Source organism: Phoca vitulina, unplaced genomic scaffold (assembly GCF_004348235.1).
Source record: "Phoca vitulina isolate PV1807 unplaced genomic scaffold, GSC_HSeal_1.0 scaffold58, whole genome shotgun sequence".
Classification (NCBI taxonomy): domain Eukaryota; kingdom Metazoa; phylum Chordata; class Mammalia; order Carnivora; family Phocidae; genus Phoca; species Phoca vitulina.
This window is the reverse complement of record NW_022589761.1, coordinates 4,917,023-4,940,756: the sequence shown is the minus strand read 5'-3', so window position 1 is coordinate 4,940,756 and position 23,734 is coordinate 4,917,023. Positions and strand designations below refer to the sequence as shown.

The 23,734-nt window shown below is 39.5% G+C and overlaps 1 protein-coding gene across 3 annotated transcripts in view; it reads right to left on the bottom strand.

Moving 5' to 3' along the window:
* Nucleotides 1–6,333: 6,333 nt before the first annotated feature.
* The window catches only part of LSM14A (LSM14A mRNA processing body assembly factor), a 59,146-nt gene continuing 41,745 nt past the window's right edge, over nt 6,334–23,734 (bottom strand). The window contains exons 5-11 of one of the 3 annotated variants that reach the window (XM_032390446.1): nt 19,147–19,323; nt 18,797–18,862; nt 15,547–15,729; nt 15,273–15,444; nt 13,997–14,228; nt 9,206–9,264; nt 6,334–8,272 (exon numbers count right to left, since the gene is read on the bottom strand). In XM_032390446.1, coding sequence (XP_032246337.1) covers nt 9,241–9,264; nt 13,997–14,228; nt 15,273–15,444; nt 15,547–15,729; nt 18,797–18,862; nt 19,147–19,323 — 854 coding nt within the window. In that variant the 3' untranslated portion in view covers nt 6,334–8,272; nt 9,206–9,240. The remainder of the gene's footprint in view (nt 8,273–9,205; nt 9,265–13,996; nt 14,229–15,272; nt 15,445–15,546; nt 15,730–18,796; nt 18,863–19,146; nt 19,324–23,734) is intronic. The other 2 variants (XM_032390447.1, XM_032390448.1) reach the window with 2 other exon arrangements.

Genomic DNA, 23,734 nt, shown 5'->3' with positions numbered 1-23,734 from the left:
GAGGGAACACAAGCAGGGGGAGCGGGAGAGGGAGAAGCAGGCTTCCCGCGGAGCAGGGAGCCCGATGTGGGGCTTGATCCTAGGACCCTGGGACCATGACCTGAGCCGAAGGCAAACGTTTAATGACTGAGCCACCCAGGCGCCCCAAGCATCATTTTCTTAAAAAAGGAGTTTGTAACATAATAAATATGCTACATACTTTCAATTATATATTAATATATATTAACACAATGGGATATAGTATGCCAGCATATTATTAAATGCAAGTGAAAGGATCCCTTATCAAGAAAGATGTTGAAGATACAGGAAGAGAGAGGTGAATCAGTATTTTATGTCTGGGAATGGTGGGAGTTAGGGAGCCTGAGACAAGCTGTTTTTTGATAGGTGTTTCTTTCTTTATAGGGCCACCAGGAAAAGGCTGGATGCAGATGGGGTTGGCTTAGGGTGTGGTTTTAAGTATTGGGAGTAGTTTCCATCCAATGTCCTCTAGTATTCTTTGAAATAGATGGCAAGGCCTATTGTTGACTGCAAAGAGGTGATTCAAGGAAAGTACTCAGTTTTGCTGGCAATGTTGAGGGCCCAGTAGAGAGCAGTAATGAGATTTGCAAGTGGTACCAATTTACTCCATTGTGATTCTCTTCTGCAGGATTCAACCCTCTGGGTGAATACTGACAATGTGCAAGGATGGATGCTTTCAGAGTTGAAGTTCCTCTAGGCAGGAGCAGAAGCAGCTCAAGAGGTGTAAGGGGGTTCAGGGTAACTGCAAGATAAAGGATGGATCATGGAGTCTAGGCTGGTGGGAGATGGTGGTGGGGAAAGCAAAAGAAAGGAGGGAGCTAAATGAGTTCAAAGTAGAAAGATCCGTGACCTGGAGATTTGCACCAGGCTAAGAACAGTTACTGAGCAAGGGAGTGGTTAGGTCACTATGATTTTTAAATTTTTTATTAGAAGATTTTATCTTATTATTATTAAAGATTTTATCTATTTGAGGGAGCGAGTGAGCGAGCGAGCATGGGAGTGAGCAGTGGGAAGAGCAGAGGGACAAGCAGACTCTGTGCTGTGCCTGGAGCCTGACGTGGGGCTCGATCCCATGACCCTGAGATCATGACCTGAGCTGAAATCAAGAGTTGGACGCTTAACCCACTGAGGCCCCCAGGTGCCCCTTATTTATCATTTTAAATTTATTTTTGAAGATTTTATTTGACAGAGAGAGAGAGAGAGAGAGAACAAGCAGGGGGAACAGGAGAGGGAGAAGCAGGCTCCCTCAATGCGGGACTCAATCCCAGGACCCCGAGATCACGACCTGAGCTGAAGGCAGACGCTTCTCCGGCTGAGCCACCCAGGCGCCCCTCCTCTTTTATTTTTACAAGATTTTATTTTTTTAAGTAATCTCTACACCCAACGTGGGGCTCGAAGTCACAACCCGGAGATCAAGAGTCACATGCTCCACCAACTGAGTCAGTCAGGTGCCCCTAGAGTTATTTCTTGTGTAAGCCAGTTGGAAGATCAGTGTGGGGTGTCTAAATCCATGATTCAGAAGTGATGCGATTGATCTTGATGTGCAGGGTCCAGGTGTGTCCACACCTCTGGGTAGGAGAGGGAGGGTGAGAGGAAAAGGTCACAGGACAAGGAACAGGAACCAGGATGTGGGATGGGCCCAGAAGAGTTAACATACTAGGCCTGACCGCTATCCTTTATAATTCCTGCTTACAAGTTTGGTCCTTGGCTGCTATCTGGAAACTTGGGATTTCAGGAGGGTTTCTACCACTCCCAGACCTGTAAGAGTGGCTCACTGTGCCTGAATTGTTTGTACAATCAATATGGTTTAATTGTGCTTTACTTCTGGAACTCTGGGATTTGGGGATGTGCCAAGCAGACGGTGCCTACATAGCCAGCCCCCAACCAAAACCCTGGGCACTAAGTCTTGAATGAGCTTCCCTGGTAGACAACATTCCACACATGTTGTAACAACTTGTTGCTGGGGGAATGAGTACATCCTGTGTGGTTCCACTTCAAAGTCCCCTCAGAAAGTTTGAGCCTGGTTTCCTCCAGATGTTGCCCCTCTATCTTTTCCCTTTGGTAACTTTGCTTTGTATCCTTTAGCTGTAAGAAATCATAGCCTTTATTAGGATTATCCTGGGGTCTCTCAATGCAGATGGGTAAACAACACAGAAGCTGGACACTCGGAAGAATGGAAGTGTGGAGGAAGAGAAAGGCAGGCATCAGACTTTTTAAGAGAATGGGTAGTAATAAGATGATTAGATGATCATAACCAGGAGGGTGAGAGGATCACATGAGCCTCAACAAAGTACATAGGGGTTTCACCACGAGGGGAAGGAACAAGGACACCAAGCCCACATCCTGAACACTGGTTTGCAGGGCAGGAACTACTCTAGTGTCCCTACTGGGAAGGTGGTGGGGGGAGCAGGCTCAGGGGAGGATTAACCCTCTGTCTGCTCTAATCTATACATCTCTCTCTGTCTACATCTATAGTACATCAGGGTTTTCTAGTATTTCATGGTCAGTAACAAATTACTTGCAGTAGCACGCTGGTGTGGGGTGGCACCATAGCTGGGCACTACCATCTTTTACCATACTCTAAGTCCTCAAGAGGTGTAAATCAGTGTTCCTCTCACCTACTGGAGCTCTGGCTTCTCTTGCAGAGGAAAAAACAGTGCTAGCATGATTGCCAGCCAAAAGGTAGAAATTACCTGAATATGGCACCAATGGTAGAATGGCTAAACTGTGGGCTATTAACACAATGGAATATTACGTTGCAATGAAAACAGTTCACAGCCAAATGCAACAATATGAACTAATCCCACAAACAATGTTGAGCAAAGCTAAGCACAAAAAGAATATATAGTGTATAATTCAATTTATATAAAGAACAACAAAAAGCAAAAGCCATCTACGCCGTTTTAAGTCAGGATAGTAGTTACCCCTAAGGGGCAAGGGGATACTGGAAGGGAGTTATAGAGGGGTTTCTGGGGTACTGTTAATAAGCTGAATCCCGAACTGGGTGCTGTTTACAATTATGATGCATGTACTTCGCTGTATATATTGTACTTCAAAACTAAAACAGTGCTGTTCAATGTATTAAGTGACAAGAGCAAGTTTCACTGTAGTACATATACTGTGAATCCATCTTTGCTGAAAAGCACATGGCTGTACAAACAATGCCAGGCAGAATATACCCCATAGTGTTGATGATGGTTAGCTCTGGGTAATGGGACTGTAAATTTCCTTTTCTTCTTACCTGTTTTTAAAAACCATTTCCATACTGCCCATATTCTTTTTTTTTTTTTTAAAGTAAGCTCTATGCCCAATGTGGGGCTTGAACTCACAACCCTGAGATCCAGAGTTGCGTGCTCTGCTGACTGAGCCAGCCAAGAACCCATACCGCCCATATTCTTTCTAAATGTATGACTTTTACAAAAACAAAACAGCAATACCTATTTCCATTTTATAAACTGCAACCTGCAAGGTTCCACATACCCACTTTGGGACAGAGCAATGCTATTAAACACTGAGGAATGGAGCAACCCATAAAGAAAAAAATTTACAAAACCATTTCAGCACAAGCAAAATCCTGAATTGCAATGTTGGGATTTGCATTCTCATCAACAATCCTGTGTGAGTCTAGCACTGGAGGATTACCAGGATTAGGTGAGCACCAGGATTATAGAGGCACACTCCAGACATCTAGTAAACATGTTCCCGTCCTCGGTACTGGGATGACTGTCAACCATCCACTGGAATTCATTACAGTGTTACCTGGGGCCCCGACTTCTCACACCCCCTCAAGACTGGCATTCTTTCCTCTCTCCTTCCACTTTCAGACTACTCTTCAAGTCTGGAGGCAAAGGCAAGGCTTACTAAATGGAGTCACTCTAAGAAAGCCTTATTATTGAGCTGAAATATGCTTTGGCCTCGCAGTGCTACTTTGTTTCTTTATGAACCACAACATGGACATCAGTGCATTTTAAAGCATTTCCTTAAAATCAACATTCATTATGAACTGGAGTCAGAATCAGGTTTATTTTGACATGTTTCTGAGCTAAACCTGAAAACATTTTTACCAGTCAGCCAAGTTCGTTAAATATGAACCAAGCTGGAATTTAAAGGACACCCACACCACTGGCTCACAGCTCTGCACCATCACTGAGAACAGAAACCACATTAGATTCATAGTCTCCCCACGTGCTCTTGGAGCCAGATTTATAAATGTCTCAAAACCACAAGTTTGCTTTTACTAACACTGGCTCTGAAAAACAGAAGAACCTTTGCATCACTCCTCCTCAGAAGTTTGGGATTATCCCAAGACCAGTGCCTGGGACCTGTACCTCTAGCTTCCCAGTGCACACACTAGCTGGCTGCCTGGCTGCCACTGGCCTCCAAGCCACTGTTGCTCAGAGCTACACTCCCTGGCTTCCCTCACTTGACCAACTCCTAGTCAGGGAATACCTCTTCCAAGAAGTTGTCCTTGTGTCTCCTTCTTGGGAGGAGCTAGGGCAGCCTGCTCTGAGCAAACCCCAATTTAGCATCCTCAGATTCTGAGATTAACAGTGCTACTTTACTTCCCTAAATTGACTGCCAACTGTATTAATACTTATCTTTTAAAAACACAGTCGAGGGGCGCCTGGGTGGCTCAGTCGTTGGGTGTCTGCCTTCGGCTCAGGTCATGATCCCAGGGTCCTGGGATCGAGTCCCGCATCGGGCTCCCTGCACGGCCAGAAGCCTGCTTCTCTCTCTCCCACTCCCCCTGCTCGTGTTCCTGCTCTCGCTGTCAAATAAATAAAATCTTTAAAAAATAAAAAATAAAAATACAGTCGAAACGGGTAAAGTGACATGCACATGTGGGCTCCTAAGAGAGCTCACTCACTTTGATTACTTTATCCCACAATCTCTCCCAACAGTCACAGTTTAAACCAGCTCTGAACTAATAGGGCCGGGGCATCCCATCACACTGCATCTGGGCATGATTAGACCCAAGTGATTAGCACACAGCCGTGCACAAGGCACAGCTTCTCTTTCAGACAGATAACCCACAGAGACAGGGACAATGGCCATGTAAAACTGAGACACAGAAACAACACACACCCTTTTCCTGTATGCTAGGAATAAAAAACTAAGTCTTAGTACTCAAATCAGCCAAACCCATAGGAAATTTGAATCTCTGTCTCCCTGTTTTCCCCTGGATTCTGTCCTGCAGAAATGCCCCCTCCCTCCTCTTAGTCCTCTCTCCCTTTTCCTGCAGCCGTCACAGCCTGGATGTACTGGATTTGGAAGGATGGGGAAATGGAAAAATAATCCAGTGAAAACTTTACCAAGGCCCTTTAAGGAGGGGCCTAGATGAGGTGAGCTGGCTGTGCTGTTTTTCTAAACCTGCTTATAAGAACTACCTACGGGCTCCTCTACAGAACTTCAGACTCGGACTCGAGGTGTGGGGTATGGGAATTTGTATTTTACAAATGCTCCTGAGCAGATCTGGAGAAGAGATTTGTGAACCATTTCTTGAGAGAGACTGGGATGAAGTGGTAATTCCTGTGATAATGGCTTTCCAAAACACTGACTTTGCCACTGGAAGTAAGGTCCCTTTACACCTTGTCCTTTCATATTCCATGTAGACAATTTCTTCAGTAAATGTTTTTAAATTAATTCCCCACTCATCGTCTTTTCTTGTAGAGGAACCTCAGCTAGTATTTCTCAAATTGGAAGGGTCACCATTGTACTTTGGGCTGGATAACCGATGATGTGGCACCATCAAGCATAGTGTACAATTTTGCCACCCTGGCCCTTACTCTTAAATGCCAGTGGTGGTCCCTAGTCACTGTGACAACCAACACACATCCCCTTATACTCCTAAATGCTCTTGGGATGTCAGTTCAAACCCTGATTAAGAGCCATTGAGCTGGATTAACATTCCTGACCCCTCTCCCTATCCCCTGCTAAGTCCTGCTTTTTCAGGGGGAGACATGGTCTAATCCAACAAATGAAGTTAGGAGTCAGCCCTTCCCTCTCTTCTCTTTCACACCTGCCTGCCCACAGAGGGAGCATTTTAGCCTGAGGCTTCCAGCTTGGCCTGTGCGTGGCTGGCTCAGTCTCCTCAAGATGCCAACTGCAAAGCACCCTAGTGGGGGACAAAGGGGCTCCCAGCTTCCTAAGCACCTACAACAATAAATAAATCTTAGGAAAAATGTTAGAAATTAGTTATTTTAGGGAATATAAACATATCCATAATTCCATTCCTATACTTAAAAGGTCTTTCATTATGTTTCTTTCTATGGTAAAATGATACTACTATTTAAAGAGAAAGAACTTTGACGAACATTTTTTATTTAACAGTTTTATTCTGTCTTAGAATAAAAACCTTGCTTTAATATTGTAAGGTGCACTGCAGGTATGCCATGCTGCCAGTTATTATTGGGGCACCAAATGCCTTAGTCAGTGACCCAGAGGGCTTGGAAAACACGTGAATTCATACTTTCAGAGCACGTAGAACTGGTATTTACAGCTTTTCTTGAAACTGGCCCGGGACATCTCAAACAGTCTACATAGGTATTATCATAGCACTTGCTTTGATGTTCAGAATGCTTCGGAAATGTGTTCAATATCATGATTTGTGGGTCCTCCAAAAGGTTCTGTTGTTAACATGCAAGCAAACAGTATTAAGCAACATTATCTAAACTACGGCTGCCAAGTACTGGACCTTAAACGAAACCAAATTACAAAACATTTCCTTGTAGAGCTATACAAAAGATATAAAATTAAAATTAAAAATATCAACCATCTTTAAATATTCCAATTCTCCTACAGTGCAGTTTTCCACATCTTTATCACTATTGAATACTTTAAGGAGAAAGTTAACAAAAATCAAAATAGATAAAAATATTTAAATCTTTGGATCCCTTTATTCCATGGCCTTCATAAAAACACAAAAGTGGCCAGATTTTTTTTTTCCGCCCTAGCTTAAAATATCAAAAAGATTTACTAGTGATTTATAATTAGCAATGAACTCTATTACCGAGTCATTTGTGGGCCATGGGCCCAAGGACCAGTGTTAGGATATCTTATAGGTTGCCAAAATAATTTCTAGCACTCTGAATCCTCTTGAAATATAATGGAATGAATCAAGGTATCACGACAAAATTCCAGGCATATCAGGAAGAACAGGTTAATCGATGCCCAGTTTTATTATCTTAAAAAAGGGGAGGGTGCTTATTTGAAAATACAGCTAAGTATATTCTTATCTATGATTATTTACATTCATATACTGAAAATATTTATTATTTGGACAAATCCTGTGATATGCCATTTGTTACAAAATGAAGCTCTTACAATGAGTATGAGTAATTTATCCTTTTCAGATAATGGAAGAATGTATCAAATCTTCATTTATGTTCCAAACATTAAAAAAAAAAAAAATCAAAATCAAAAATCTCAAGCCTGGAAAGCTATGAAAAAAGACCCACCACCCACAGCTCTGCTCCTCAGCACATCAACTTCTGCAAGGACACAGTATGTTTGCTGACTTTAAAATGTTTATTCTTTAAAAAATTAGTTGCTTTTTATACAGCTATACAAAGTTCTTAATGTTTCTTTGGCAATGGAATATAATGGAATTTTACAACTATATAAAAAAGTTACCTTTGCCTAAGAAACAGTATTTACTGTGTGTACATAGTTGACTGACAAAATTCTCTACCATCCAGCACCCTAATTAATTGACCAAATAAGCTACCTCAAAGGGGATATTACAGGATTTCCAAAAAGAAAGAAAGAGAGAAAGATACAGACACACACGCGCGCACGCACACACACACACACACATACACACACAACCTTCTGTGGCTCAAAACACAGTATCACGGCCCTATCTGCAGGCAACTTACAATAATTGCCAAATACAATTTAGTGATAAGAAAAATCCTTTCAGTGATGAAAAAATACTTATAAGTCCCATTGAAGTACTGCTGTAGTTTAACTATACATAAGAAATTACTTAACCTTCTGCTATTCCAAATATATTTAATGCTCATTTTTTAAGATGAGCCTTCCCCCCCAAAAGTAACTGCATTGTATCTTTGAAATTAAGCAGAAAAACAAACAAACAAACAAACAAAAACCCAGTGCTGGTGACAAATATACAGCAAATTCACTTCTTCATTCTTCTCAAAGACTGAAACCAATTCTCAGGACCATGAAGAGCTAGAAATTCACCTATTTTCAAAGACTTGTTTGTAGACTATGCAGCAACTTTGTTGTCTTTCTAAAAAGGAAAAAAAAATTAGCTCATGTTTCAAATTATCGGTTTATTAATAAGTACTTCTAATTTACTTAAGTATATTTCCCATTACTTTCAAATATACCCTCCTTTTCCTTTCATGTATAAATCCATTTCACTAATTTCCAGGAAACATTTTATGACTTCCACACCCAGCAGTAGCTCATTATTTGTTAACTGCATTTTCCAGTTACTAGAGGTCACAGCAGTGGTGGTGTGGTGTGGGCTGGTTCCAGCAAGAAGGCCCCTAAGATACAGGCATACCTCACTATCTTTGATTGCGTCTTAATAATTTTTAAACACAATGATTTAAACCTTCAACTTAACAGTCAAGTTCATCAAATACAATTGACAACATACCCTGGAAAAGGATTAATAAAATCCTGAAGTCTTTGATGTCTTTACTAAGCAATAAAATATCCAGACAGTAAAATAACATTTCTCTCCAAAGTTTCATGCCAGGAGAAAGCAATGATTTAGAAATTCATTTTAAAAGGATAACTTTTAAATTCAAAATAAGTTCTGAAAATCAGAGTTGACTGGGTAGTAATTTTTAAAAAGTAACCAGGGAAAAAACAAAAATCTCAAGGAGCCTCTAGCTTTCCAGTGAGATTAAACCTAATCAAAAGTCCTGTACATAACACCAGAGCCAGGGGCTACTGTTTTCCTCAGGACTAGTTGTTATCACATACCTGATTTTTATTGCTGATTCTCATCCTGACTGTTAGAAATACATTATTTCCTATGTTAAAGACTTAACTTTATCTGTATACAGCACCAAACCATTTGTACAATGCCATTAAACTGGATACATGTGGCATGGTGTGAACTGGTGCAGAAAGAAATAAACTGAAGATAATCCCACCCCACAGTCCCCCACCGAAGCCAACCTTCACATGCCCCGATTTTTTTTTTTACCTTTCAGAAAGTTGTACGATCAATCCAGACCTACTTTAGGGTCCAAAAGCTGTGGTTTTCTGAAAGGTAAAAAAAAGAAAGCAAGAAAGAAAGGGAGAGAGAAGGGAGAGGGAGAGGGATACAGAGAAGTAGAGGGAAAGAGAGGAGAAAATAAAGGGGGAAAGGGAGAGAGAGTACCATGCTGAGTCATTTTGGTTACCTCTTTGTTTCTGGACCCTATCTGAAAAAACAGACTCAAACGGAAGGTAATCTGTCTCACCTACCATGGTGTTTTATTTAACCTCCTTAGCAGCAGCATATAAAATAGGAGCTGACTATACTCTTATTACAAACCCAACCTGATCTCCTCATCCCCCAACCCCACAAAGCGCCACAGGACCAAGCTTAACACAAGTTTATCTTTCTAACATTATCCTTAAGGAAAACTAGGCTAGAAGTCAAAGAGACTAAGTTTTGGCTTTACTAGCTTGTACCCAGATCAAGAGAGTTAACTTCTCTGGGTCCTTGCTTTCCGATCTATTGGGGGTAGGATGAGAGAGAGCTTATAGTTCAGCTGGTATTTTTGAGGAGTTCTAAAAATCTATAATCCCACTTTGCCCGTGTTTTCATTAAACAACCAGACTTGCTTATGCTCACCTCAAAACTAATGATTCATGCCAACAGAACACAAAGAAGAAAAGCCAACCCATTACATGAAGGCTGATGTAAATGCCAATGACCTCCATTTCTCTAAGAAGTATTAGATGTAGTTTTAGAAGGGAGTTTAATCCTTGAAGGTAAATTTCCTTCATGTAATAGTGATCACTCACTCTTTCCGCCTTTAAAGGTGCCAGGTGATATGATTTAGAAGGCATAGAATGCGGAGAAGGTCAGGGCTCTAGTGCCAGTCTTCAGGGTCAATTAACTTTGGAATGGACAAGGAAGGACTAGCCACACTGATGGACCTTCTGCCTTACTGAAGGCTGAAGTAGTGTATTCCTAATCAAAATGCTGAGCACTTACTTCAAGCCCACTATGGTTCCATGTCCACTGGAGGAAATGAAAGTAAAATACACGTTCACTAACGCCAAGAGGCTCATATCTAGCTGGAAATGCAGAACAAAACACATGAAATACGGAACATGAGTGTATTTAAAATGTGTGCTGATGAAAGCAGATACCATAGGAGTCAGAAAAAGAAGAAATCAGTGTAGGAAAGAAGAGAAGTTTCCAAGGACAGAGCAAACCTTGGACAAGACTGTGAAGGGTGTGAAAGGGAACCCCTTGACTTTTAGCTGTGTCTATCTCTCCACTGGACTAAAACACCAAGAAGGCTGGGACTGCATCCGTTTTGCTTACCACTAATATCCAGCACAGTGTATGCCATATATGAAGAATGCAGTATGTCTGGTCAACAAATGAGGTCAAAATCAGAATCAAGGACAGTGCATATAAGCATTGACCATGAGTCAACTTGCTTGAACCAGACAGCTTAAAGGGCAATGAGAAATGGGGCTGGAAATAGCAGTGGAATCCGCACAGAGTAAGAAGAGCAGGCAGTACAATGTCACATTAGAACCTTCTTACCACCAGGGCAATATCTAGGGCCCAGTCAATCTATGACGCCTTGAAACACCCAAGCAGAGGCTGGACTATCTGTCAAGGATACACTAATGTGGGTAAAGACTCATGCAGACAACCTCTACAATGCACTGTAATTCTGCAATGTGTGGGATAGGGGTTTTCACTGGAGGCTCAAAATGACTGAACAGTGAGACAGAGCTTCAGAAAGTCTGAATTAATAAATAAATGCATGTACCATGCACTCGGCAGTTATTCAAAGGCTTACTAATGACTGTCAGGTAACGGGAAATAATAGTCCAATCTTGCAGACAATATGACCGCGGTTTTGTCAAATATCTGCGGAATTATCATGAAGAGGAGTATGTATATTCTGTTTGTTTACAAGGGTAGAGTTAAACTAAGACTGAAGATATAGGGGAAAAGATCTTCACCCACACTGTGAAATCCTACTAATTAGACCATCCCTGGGGTGGGATGGATGCTCTTAGTAAAAGTAAGCTGCCAGCCCCTATAAGGGATACGTCAGGACTCACGGCTTGGCCAGGAGCTCAGACCTCTCAGATGCTTCCCAACTCTGAGACTTTAATGATCTTTAAAATGTGTATTTGATAAAAGTGTAACTCTGTTTCCAAAAATGTAAAAACTGAGGGCCTGAAAGGTTTAATAACGACTCAACTGAAGTCACACTAGCAACAATCACTAGAATTCTCATCAGGATCCAAGTTTAATTTAAATGTACTTTTTCTCAAGCCAAGTTGAGTCAATGTGGTCTTCAACAAGGAGCTGTCATAGGTTCTTCAACAGGTAGCTGATATGCCTGAAGTGAGGTAAAGAGACTGAATGTCTGCAGACCAATCAGTGGGTTATTATGGTAGTGGGCAGGGACATCGAATAGGAACAAATGTGGTAATGTGGAAAGGGGCTACGCCACACTGTCAGCCAGTGTGGATGCTGGGGTGGTGGGAAGGCAAAAAGATGGTAAGGTCATTTTGAAGAAGGGCAAGTTTAAGTTAGTCAAAGGACATAAAGCAGATAAAGATGGAGAAATGCAGGTGGAAGCACACAAGGTCCAAGCTGAAAACTGATTAAAAGCTACCTATCAACAAGCTCACAAAAGGGAGGAGGAAAGAAAGGGGAGGGGAGAGAGGGAGGGACAAGAAAGAAGGGGGAAGAAGAGCAAGCACAAACATCAGCATGAAAACTTTATTTTTTATTTATTTATTTATTTATTATTTATTTATTTATGGGGGGGGAGGGTCAGAGGGAGAAGAAGACTCCCCACAGAGTGAGGAGCCCAAAGCAGGACTTGATCCCGTGGACTCTGGGATCATGACCAGAGCCTAAGGCAGATGCTTAACCGACTGAGCCACCCAGGCACCCTGAGCATGAAAGCTTTTAAGGAGCAAACCGAACATTCTAGGCAGAAGGAATGGGTGAAAAGGTCCTAAGAATAAGCTTGGCACTGAACAAGAGCAGGAAGGTGGTCCACATTTCTGCAGCAGACTGAATATAGAAAAGGGGAGTCCCAATGGCAAAAAGGACAAGAGCCAGTACAAGACTTCTGAACTGGAGAAGCAGATCATGAAGTGTTTACAGGCTGTGTTGAGGAACATGTATTATTATTATTTTTAAAGATTTTATATATAAAAAAAGATTTTAAGTAATCTCTACACCCAACATGGGGCTCAAAGTCACAACCCCAAGATCAAGAGTTACATACTCTACCAACTGAGCCAGCCAGGTGCCCTGGAACATGTGTCATTTTTAAAAAGAAAAACAAAACAAAAACACCCCAAATAACAGTATTTTTAAAAAACTAGAAAGAAAGATTCCAAGTTGGGTGGGCAGTTATCAGTGTCAAATACTTCAGAGGGGTTAAGGGCAAATATTTGAATTCTATAAGGAAAAGGCCCCACTGGCAAGGGCAGTAATAAGAACAATAATAGTGACAAGCAATGGGCTCTCCCAGCTAGAATGGCAATTTTGCAAGTTACAAGTCCTGCAGCTGCTGCACCAGGCCACGACGGCTGAATAGCCTGAGCTAATGACTTGAGGCTCATTTTCAGCAGTCCTGGCTGGATGATACAATATCAGAGGTGTCAGAATTAACAGACCAGACCCCAAAGCCACTAACATCGATCCTTCAAGAGGGATCTCAACAATGGCCAGTTTCAAATAACAGACAATAAAATTCCTGCCAGCAGGTCTTCTTGTTTCCAGCTGCCCTTTGTTCTAGTAGATCTCTTTACAAGGGGATTTTGATCCTTTCTGTGATTATATAATCTTCCTCTCTACTGAACCTAAAAATCCATAAACTAGGAGAGTGACACTGACTTCATCTACCGACTCCTTTCAATAAATTAACTACACATATAAACAAACTATACAGAGCTACACAGTTTTCTAGCAGCAGTTCTCAAATGTCAATATATCACAATATTTTCAAGACCAAGGTAAAATAAAACCAGGGAAAATGCAGTTGAATTTTCCATAAAAGTAAATTAAGAGCACTGATTCAGGAACAAACTTACTAGGCTCACGAACCTGCAGCATCACTTACTAGCTGACCTTGGACAAGGTTATTTAATATCTCTATACCTATTTCTTCTTCTGTAAAATGGTGATAAGAACAGAAGTATCTTATACAGTTACGGTACATTTAAGTGAGTTAGTACGTGAAAAACATTTAGAACAATGCCTAATACATGCAAAGTACTATATAAATGGTGGCTGCTATGGATGCTTTCCATTCTGGAGTATGTCCTTCCTAGACTCTTTTGGTGTGAAAACACACTTTGTAATATAAAATAAAGGTGATATGATATAGTCTTTTTTGGTATAAATACTTTAGTAATCCCCCATGCCTCCAAAAAAAAGAAAAGGAAGGAAGAAAGAACAAAAAAACACCCTAAATCAATTTCTAATACATTTTTGGGGGAAATTTTACTAGTCCATGAAATCTAAAACTATGGTTTTACAATAAAAAAGACCCCTCCCACCCCAATCTCATTTCTATCTCTTACTTCCTCCAATTGAAAAGAAAACAGTTAAAAACTTTGGACTCATCAGCCAAGAAGTTACTGCTCCTTAAAATTATATAAACAACCTAATCCCCCACTGAACAGTCAAATTGGAAGTTATACAAATGTCTTAAAAATATTCACTCAAAATAAAACCATTTTGAATTTCATAAAACTGCATGCCAACCCCAAAGCATGTAATACTTACCCTGTACTCAAAATCTGCAAACTCCCTGCCCCCACGACCTCCTCTGAATCCACCACGAAATCCTCGAGGGGTGGTGAAGGTACCACCTCTGCCACCACCACGCCCTCGGCCACCACGGAAACCAAGACCTCCTCTGCCTCTGTACCCGCCACGGCCACGGTTTGGACGAAGTGGGATTCCAAATGTTTCGGCATTTAATCTTCTTTCTTCAGCCCAGGTTGGTCTCCGTTCTCTGTTATAAGAACAAATCATCTCTAGTGTATCGGGTTTAAGAACATTTTCCAGCAAAACAATGTGGCACGAATTCCCAAATTAAGGATAAATAAATCCTAGATCAAATAAAAATAAGCACCTTATCTAAGTCATCACAAACTGTCCATGGCAGTATGTTCCCATAATATTCTATTAAACTTCATGTGAAAATATGACTGGTGTTAGTTTCTTTCAAATACAGCTGATGAAACAAACATCGTAACAGCCCAATATAATGGGAATTCAAATATAGTAGGATTGGCAATTGACTCTACTCTCCCCTCAGCCCCAATGTGAGAGAGCGCAAAGTCAGGAAAGGGAACTCTGTCTCAGGAAGCTGGGAGAAGGAAAGTAAGTCCAAGTATGCTAGGAAAGTAAGGTCCTAGTATGCTCCTAGCCCAATCCCTGGACCTGATGTCAGAAGCAAGTGTTTATTTTGCTACTGCTGTTGTCGTACAGCCCAGTCCTACAGCAGGACTCAGAGCAGATCATCCCCCTCCATGTTTACGCTGAAGTAGACAACTGCCACCAGGTGGCACCAAACTACAGAGAGGAGAAGGAAAATTTGGAACGGGTAGCAGAAACTCTAGAACTCATGTTATGCTGGATCTTTTAATTAACCTGACAATTTTCTGGATCCACATTTGCTGCGATATGGCGAAGTTTTACTATATCAGCAAACTTCAAAGTAACATTAGCATATTTGGCCGTGACCTAATTTGAACTACACTGTAGAGGAGTAAAGTAAAAGGTCTTACTTAGATGTTAGATGAATGCTTTTGTTTTAATTACTAATTTTCAAATGTCAATGCATCCCTAAACAAAAGTATATGGTTATTTCTTCTTCATAAGGAGTAATGTTACTGAAAATTTTAATACGGATTATTTTCTTTTAGCAAAATAAAACATTAAAAAATTGTAGTCCTTAGATATTTTTAAGTATTCATTAAACTTTGTGAATTTATAGGAAATCATTTCATACTTCAACCTCCCAATAGCATAAGAGAAGCTTAAAAGACTGTACCTATTATCATCACAAGAAATATTATCAAAGAAGGATTTGGTTTTGTCATAATAGCAATTAGGGCCAAGTGGATCTTCTTCATCTGCATTTCCTTCACTGTTTTGGGTATCAACTCCTGAGTCTCCTTTATCTTCACCATTTACAGGCTTCTCCTGCTTCTCAAGTTTATCTTCTAATGAAAAACAAGCACATACCAGAAAGTCAAGATTTTTATTAAACATCCACAATTCACAAGCCAAATAAGAACATTTTCTGAATAGAAAAATAAACTCACCTTTCAATTTAAGTTTATTATGAAATTCTCTGTCTATTTCCTCCTTGTTAAATTGTGCATTTGCACTTTCAAAGTCAAAGTCTTTCTCAAATTTCATTGGACCATCTCGTCGAATACCAAATCGTCCCCTGCCACCTCGATGACCCCCACGCCCTCTCCTTGGAGCTGAAGGAGCACCTGGAACTATGTCAATAAAGGAAGAATAAGCTGGTTTAAGACAGAAGCTATTACAGTGGTCTTTATTAAATGGGCAACAACAAAAATGCTTCTTAAAAGTCTCTATACACATTACTATATTTGTAGTTTTTATAAAAATAAATTGGGATGCCTGGGAGGCTCAGTCGATTAAGTGCTTGACTCTTGGTTTTGGCTCAGGTCATGATCTCATGGGTTGTGAGAGTCTGCTTTCAGATCTTCTCCCTGCCCCTCCCCCCACTCACACACACATTCTTTCTCTCTCTCTAAAATAAACAAATCCTTAAAAAAAAAAAATTAAAAAACAAATGAAATTTCACTAACCTAAGACATAGTGAACTGAGAACAGCACACATGAAATTTATACTTATGGGGTCCAAACTCATACATGTTTCTCACAGAGTACACAACCAAACTGTTTTGAAGACTTCTCTAGTAATTACTGTCATACTCCTTGAGGGAGGGGCTCTGCTCTGCTTATAGTTCTAATTCCTACAAAGTGCCAAACATGTAGTGGGTTCTCAAAATTTAGGAAGTCTTCTATGAAAGTATCACAGGAACCAAGATTTATAATAAGAAAATAAATGAACACTAATAAGCACAAATATCACAGAAAACAAAAAGCACCACCAACGTCTCAACTACTCCAACCACTTCCTCTTTCACCTTTCTTGTCTCCCTCTAAATGGCTTCATATTATTCAAATCTTCCTGTATCTACTTTCTCTACTGTGCTAAAAGGATTTATGAAGTATGATAAAGCAATAGCAAAATAGCATAAATTACAGTAAAAAGTTGAGAACCCAAATATCCAACACAAGAGGAAGAGTTAAGAAAAAAATAAAAGAGGAATATGGAATAGTAGTTCATGTGAATTAACAGAAACAGAGCACAAAGGAGTATGAATTCAATGATTATAATTATGTGAAATGTTTAATATATAGTGACAAAGATCAGAAAGTGACTACACAGTAACAGACAGATTATGTTCAGTGTTTGCTGAAGTTTTGCAAATTGCACACGTCTGAAAAAACAAACCACAAAAACCTACAGCAGCATATCCAGACACTTAAATCTATATAAGGAGGATGTTTAAAACATTCAACTTCACTATTAAAAACACCTTGGCCACAAGCCAGGAAGTAAATATAGCACAATCTTTCCGTCTTAAAAAAAAAAAAAATTTAAGTATAGTCAATGTTTGTAAAATCGTTAAGAAAAAAAGTCTGAAAGAATAGTCATTGTTCTGTTAATGAACCTTTGGGGGATGAATTTTGAAGCGCACTGTAAGGTACTTTTATTTATTACTTTACATGATTTTTAAATGATGGTAGTATGGCAATTATCTTATTTTGAGAGAGAAGTTCTCTTTTCCAAAATAAAAAAAAGTGAAATATAGCAAATCAAACCAAAACCCCTGAATTCCACAGGACATAGCACATACAGCAATGTACAGGAGAAATTCAGTATACATTTTCTGAAATTCTGAATTTTCAGTATACAATTCAGATCATTTTCTATTATCTAAATAAGGTGATTACACCTTGCCTTTATTTTTTAATTTGGACGTTTAAAATAATAAATTTATTCTCTGGTAATATATTTGAAAGTATTGATAAAATAAATGAATCTGGAGATAAACATTATAGATTACAAAACACAAAGTGTACAGTCTTATTAATTCAATAACCATGAAAGAAAATTAAAGTTCTTGAACAATTACTTAAAGGAAAAAAAACTCAGGGCTTAAATAATTATAATGAGAAAACCTCAAACCTTTGAGGTACAGATAAATCCACTCTTAAAAGCTCAGAAAACAATAACAATTTTATAATGTTAACCAGAAACTGACATAAAAACGTAAAAAAATACAAAAGACAGTACTAAAGAGGAAACCACACAACAATGTAAATATAAGTGTATAAATCTTAATGGCAGATAAATTCAATATACTGAAAGACAACTGCCTCCCATCGAGTAGAGTTTATTCCAGAAATGTAACAGTGATTTTTTTTTTAAAAGATTTTATTTATTTGACAGAGAGAGACACAGTGAGAGAGGGAACACAAGCAGGGGGAGTGGGAGAGGGAGAAGCAGACTCCCTGCTGAGCAGGGAGCCCGATGCCGGACTCAATCCCAGGACCCTGGGATCATGACCTGAGCCGAAGGCAGACGCTTAACGACTGAGCCACCCAGGCGCCCCTGTAATAGTGATTTTTAAAAAAAATTTTTTTAAAAAACATTTAGACACAAAAAAAATTGAAAAAAAAAAAAAAATAGTAGTACAGAGTGGTCCTATATGCCCATTATCTAGCTTCCCCTCTAAGGGTAGTATCTTATTTTAACTATTGTACATTACCAAAACCAGGAAACTGACACTGGCACAATATAATTACACTATAAACCTCACTCAGATTTCAACAGTTTTTGCAGGTACTCATTTTCTAGTGTATCTTTATATATAGTTCTATAACATTTTGCTATATGTATACATCTGTACAACTACTACCATAATCAAGATAAAGAAATGTTCTGTTACCACAGTGAAACTCCCCAGTGCTAGTCCTTTATAGTCACCAAACCCAGGCTTTCATTTTTTTTTTTTAAAGATTTATTTATTTGAGAGAGAATCTTTTTTTTTTTAAGATTTTATTTATTTATTTGACAGAGACACAGCGAGAGAGGGAACACAAGCAGGGGGAGTGGGAGAGGGAGAAGCAGGCTTCCCACCAAGCAGGGAGCCCGATGTGGGGCTCGATCCCAGGACCCCAAGATCATGACCTGAGCCGAAGGCAGACGCTTAATGACTGAGCCACCCAGGCGCCCTGAGAGAGAGAGAATCTTAAGCAGACTCCCTGCTGAGCACAGAGCCTGACATGGGGCTTGATCCCACAACCCACGAGATCATGACCTGAGCCTAAATCAAGAGCTGAACGCTCAACCCACTAAGTCACCCAGGTGCCCTGCAGGCTTTCATTTTTTAATAGTAATTATGCATCAAATGTTCTTTTTAATTGAGAAGCCCAGAATATGGCTTTCAGATTCAAGTAACTTACCTATTTGTCTCTTGCTATCATTTCTGAGTTGCTCATTTTCTGGTCTTGAAACTTTGTGTACTTCAGCTATAAAAGATATACAAAATCAGGAATGAGCTCAGGACACAAAATCAAAAACTTCCGTAAAGTTCAAAATGGGAAAAACAAAGGAACCCAAAACAAAAGCAAAAAATCTATACCCCCACCACCATCACTACTTTTGAGTCAAGTTTGAAAGACTGAACATTCTATCAAGTTCAGTTTAAACCTTCTAGGATCATTCATATACAGTAAATCTTTTCAATAAAAAATAAGGTGAATGGAAAATGTTGATCAGTCAATTAATGAATAGTAAATAGCTAAAGTTCTACCTCGCCTGTGCTCTTGATTCTCTATTGCTTTTTGGCTGGTAGATGGTAAAGGCCTGGTTGATACAGGGCTCCTTCTCCCAACAGGTGCTGGAGCAGGTAAGTGGGCCGAGGCGGTCTGTACTGCTTGTTCCATGGTTGGGCTTTTTCTCAAAGGGTCTAACTGAGGGCTTGAACGACCTAAAACGTAACCAAAAGATAAGAAACTACCCTATCCTCTGGGGATTTCAAAATAATCTAGACCCTCAAAAAAAAGGTCTACAGTTTTATTTCTACCAATTTAAATCCTTAGCACAAATCTGAAATCATCTACTTACTAGACCAGAGTTTAAAACTGGTTATCTTTAGTGGGCTGGGTCACTAGGCTAGGAAAGAAACATTGAAAAAAACCCCCAAAACCCCCACCAACCAACCAACCAACCAACCAAGGGAACTTTTTCTGTATTTCTACCTGGTGGAATAAGATCTAAGTAAGTTTTTAAAAAATTGCTGCCTGGGCAAGACTTCCCAGGAATATTATCAAAGATCATGTTGTATGCAGGTAGGATGCAGGCTTTCCCCAATAATGACAACCACAAGATTATATTGACACTTTAGCCATTATTTCCAGAGGCTGTAACCTAAAATTTTTAGTACTTTCTGAAGATATGTCCAAAGTGGTACTTTTTATATTTATAGGTATTATCTCCATTACATTTCCATTATAAAGGAAGTAAAGAACTAGAAAGTTAGACAGGTGAAGTCCTTCAATACCCTAGGGGCTTGGGAAATTGTATGTCAATACTCAAAGGCCAGCAACAAATACACCCTTCAGATAATAACAGAGTAGCCCCATATTCATTTCTGGCCATTTGAAAGATCTTTTGGAAGCTTTTGCTTAATATGAGTTGTGCACTTACAAATTCCATTTTTCCTTTTATGAGTTCAGAGCCTGGTCACAGTGCGAACAGAAGAATATAATATCGGATGCTCCCATCATGTTTTGTCTCTATGTATGCTGTAAATCTCTTCTCAAGGTGCTCTCATATCTCATGATATTGCACGGGATATGTTTTGCTTAAGAAAATTATGCTGATTTCATGTAAAAAAAAAATTCCAAGTACGCTGCAAATGTTACTCCCCACCAGTGCATAGCTGCACAGGCTCCGACCACTGGTGAACTGGTGAGTGCTGACAATGCGTTGGTTATTATGCACCAGATGCTTCAGGGACCGTTTATTAGTAATTTTCTCACGTTTATAGTTCTCTAAAGTATGTAATTACAAATGTGTATCACCATTTCCAGCCATTAATGCCAAAGTTTACTCTACCATTAAGAGAAACAGTGCAATGTTCCCATTGATTATAACGGGAATCATGGTGGTTTGTAGAAGTTCTGGCCTATGAGAAAACATTTTGTGATCATTTATCACCTTGTACAGGGATTTACTTATAAAACAAGTGCTAAGTTTTTTGAAAAGCCTATTGTTCAATTTTATAATATGACATTAAATGATCTTATAAATTTCTTTTTCTTTCTTTTTTAAAAAAAAAGATTTATCAGGGAGAGAGAACACGAGCAGCAGGGAGGGGCAGAGGGAGAGGGACAAGCAGACTCCCCGCTGAGCAGGGAGCCCAAAAGGGGGCTCGATCCCAGGACCCTGGGGTCATGACCTGAGCCGAAGGCAGACACTTAAACGACTGAGCCACCCAGGCGTTCCGATCTTATAAATTTCTAAAATTTGTCTCATTGAGGCTTTTGAGAAAAGAATCCTGTGACCCACAAGTGTTGCAGAACCACAAGTGATGGGGCGATCACAGCAAGCAAGGACTCATCTGATGTGTACTTTCTTTTTTTTAAGATTTTATTTATCAGAGGAGAGAGAAAGTGCGTGCACAAGCAGGGGTAGCGGCAGGCAGAGGGAGAAGCAGGCTCCCTACTGAGCAAGGAGCCCGATGTGGGACTCGATCCCAGGACCCTGGGGTCATGACCTGAGCTGAAGGCAGACATTTAACCAACTGAGCCACCCAGGTGTCCCCTGCTGTGTACTTTCAAAACCTTTGTGACTGAAGTCTCCTAGTCTTATTGGCAGCTGTGTCATCCACAGGGAAATACAGGTAATGCTAGATATACCATTAGGAATAAACCCAGAAGCTGGTTTCGGCATAATAAAAACACAACCCCCTGACTTATCTGCACATTCTTACCAGTTGGAAGAAAACTCTAGGTATTTTGTTAAGTTCAGTTTTCACTGATGAAACTTAAATGCAGAGTCCCAGACTTTCTCCATTACTGCTTTATATAAATATACCTTTCTTATAATATGTACTTGAAGAATTTAAAAATGTTTTAATCTATTTAAAATTTATTTTAGTCCGAAGTATGAGGGAAGGAATCTAGATCTATTTTTCCCAAATGATCAGGCAGTTGTCTGTCCCGATATCACTTATTGGATAGCCAGCCTTCCTCTACTAATTTAAGAATATCTTTATCATGTATTAATCACTTACTTATATTTGGAACGATTTGACTTTTATTCCTGCACTGCTTTACTTTATGTGTACTTTATTATCAAGTAGGTAAGCCCTATGTCATTACTTTTATTTGAAAAATATGTCTAACTATACTTCCATGTTTATTTTTAGGACTGTATCTTTTTAATTAAGTTCTGCTACTATTCCATGTGGATTTATTAAAAGTATAGTAAATTTAATTAATATGAGACACAAGGTCTTCCTAATACTAAATCTTTGTATCTAGGAATAAGATCGGTTTCTCTGATGACCTCTGACTTCTTTTATGTCCCTCTACTACATTTTGTATTTTCTACAGAAGTCTGCCATATTTGTTATGTATTTTATATTTAATTTCTATTTCTTATTATGACATCTTTTATCTCCATTACATAATCAGTGGGTTAGGTTTTAGAACTATTGCTTTTTATATGTGTGAATTTAAATACCTCTAATTTCAGTCCTTTAGTTCTAGGTTTTTCAGTGAATTCTCAACTGTCAATTCTCAATTGCACTGGCAAATAATACCAATTCCAATATTTATGCTTCATATTTCTTTTCATGTGTTCCTGATTTAGCTAAAAATTCCAGAATGATGCTGAGTAGTAATGATAACAGGCATCCTTATGATTTTAATAAGTGCTTCAATATTAAGGTTAATGTTCACTATTGATTAAAATAATTAACATCCACACACTATGCTAAGGGCACTGCATACATTTTAAAAAATGTAATTCTGACAATAAGTTACTTACCCATAGAGCCCCATTTTATTTTATTCTTATTTATTTTTTAAGATTTTATTTACTTTAGAGAGTGTGAACGTGAGTGGGGCGGGGGGAGGGAGAGGGTGAGAGGATGTGAAGCAGATTCCACACTCAGCACGGAGCCCACTGTGGGGCTTGATCCCAGGACCATGAGATCAGGACCTGAGCCAAAACCGAGTTGGCCACTCAACCAACTGAGCCACCCAGGTGCCCCTTTATTTTATTTCTTATAAAGATTTTATTTTATTTTATTTTAAGATTTTATTTATTTGACAGAGACACAGCAAGAAAGGGAACACAGGCAGGGGAAGGGGGAGAGGGAGAAGCAGGCTTCTTGCTGAGCCGGGAGCCTGATGTGGGGCTCAATCCCAGAACCCTGGGATCGTGACGTGAGCTGAAGGCAAACGCTTAATGACTGAGCCATCCAGGCGCCCTTATAAAGATTTTATTTTTAAGTAATCTCTATAACCCAACACGGGGCTCAAATCCACAACCCCAAAATCAAGTCATGTGCTCCACCAAATGAGCCAGCCAGGTGCCCCTAAAGTCCCACTTTATAGTTTAGAAAACTAATGCTTAAAAAGGTGAAGAATTTTATTTAAGAAAGAATTCTTTTTTTTTTTTTTTTTTAAGAATTTATTTATTTGACAGAGAGAGAGAGCACAAGCAGGGGGAGTGGCAGGCAGAGGGAGAAGCAGGTTCCCTGCAGGGTAACAAAGAATTCTTAAAAGAAAAAAGACCCAAAGACCTATAGAGAAATACACACTTCTATTAACCTAGAAAAAAGTCTGACGTGTATACAACAAAAAGTAATTATTTGTTATTTCTGGATAGTGGGACTATGGGGTGTTTTTATTTTTATTTTCTTCCTTATACTTACTATATTTTCTAATTCATCTACAACAAATCTTTAGAATGTTAAAAAATTAAAAATTAAGTTATTTTAAATCAATATGAATGACAGTAACTATTTCAAAATATCTAAAGTGAGATATATAGGATTATGTTTAGTATTAGCTTGATTTTACCCTCAACATCTTTAAACAATATTATCCTGTGATTATAGCATCCTTCTGAAATGACTTTACATTGTTTTATTTAAAAGTGAACATCCATATAAAGCAACGAGCCAATAACAACCACTTCAGGAGCGCCTGGGTGGCTCAGTTGGTTGAGCGTCTGACTTCGGCTCCGGTCATGATCCCAGGGTCCTGGGATTGAGCCCCACGTCGTGCTCCTGGCTCAGCGGGGAGCCTGCTTTTCCCTCTCCCTCTGCCTCTTCCCCTGCTCATGCTCTCTGCTCTCTCTCTCTGTATCTCTGTGTCTCAAAT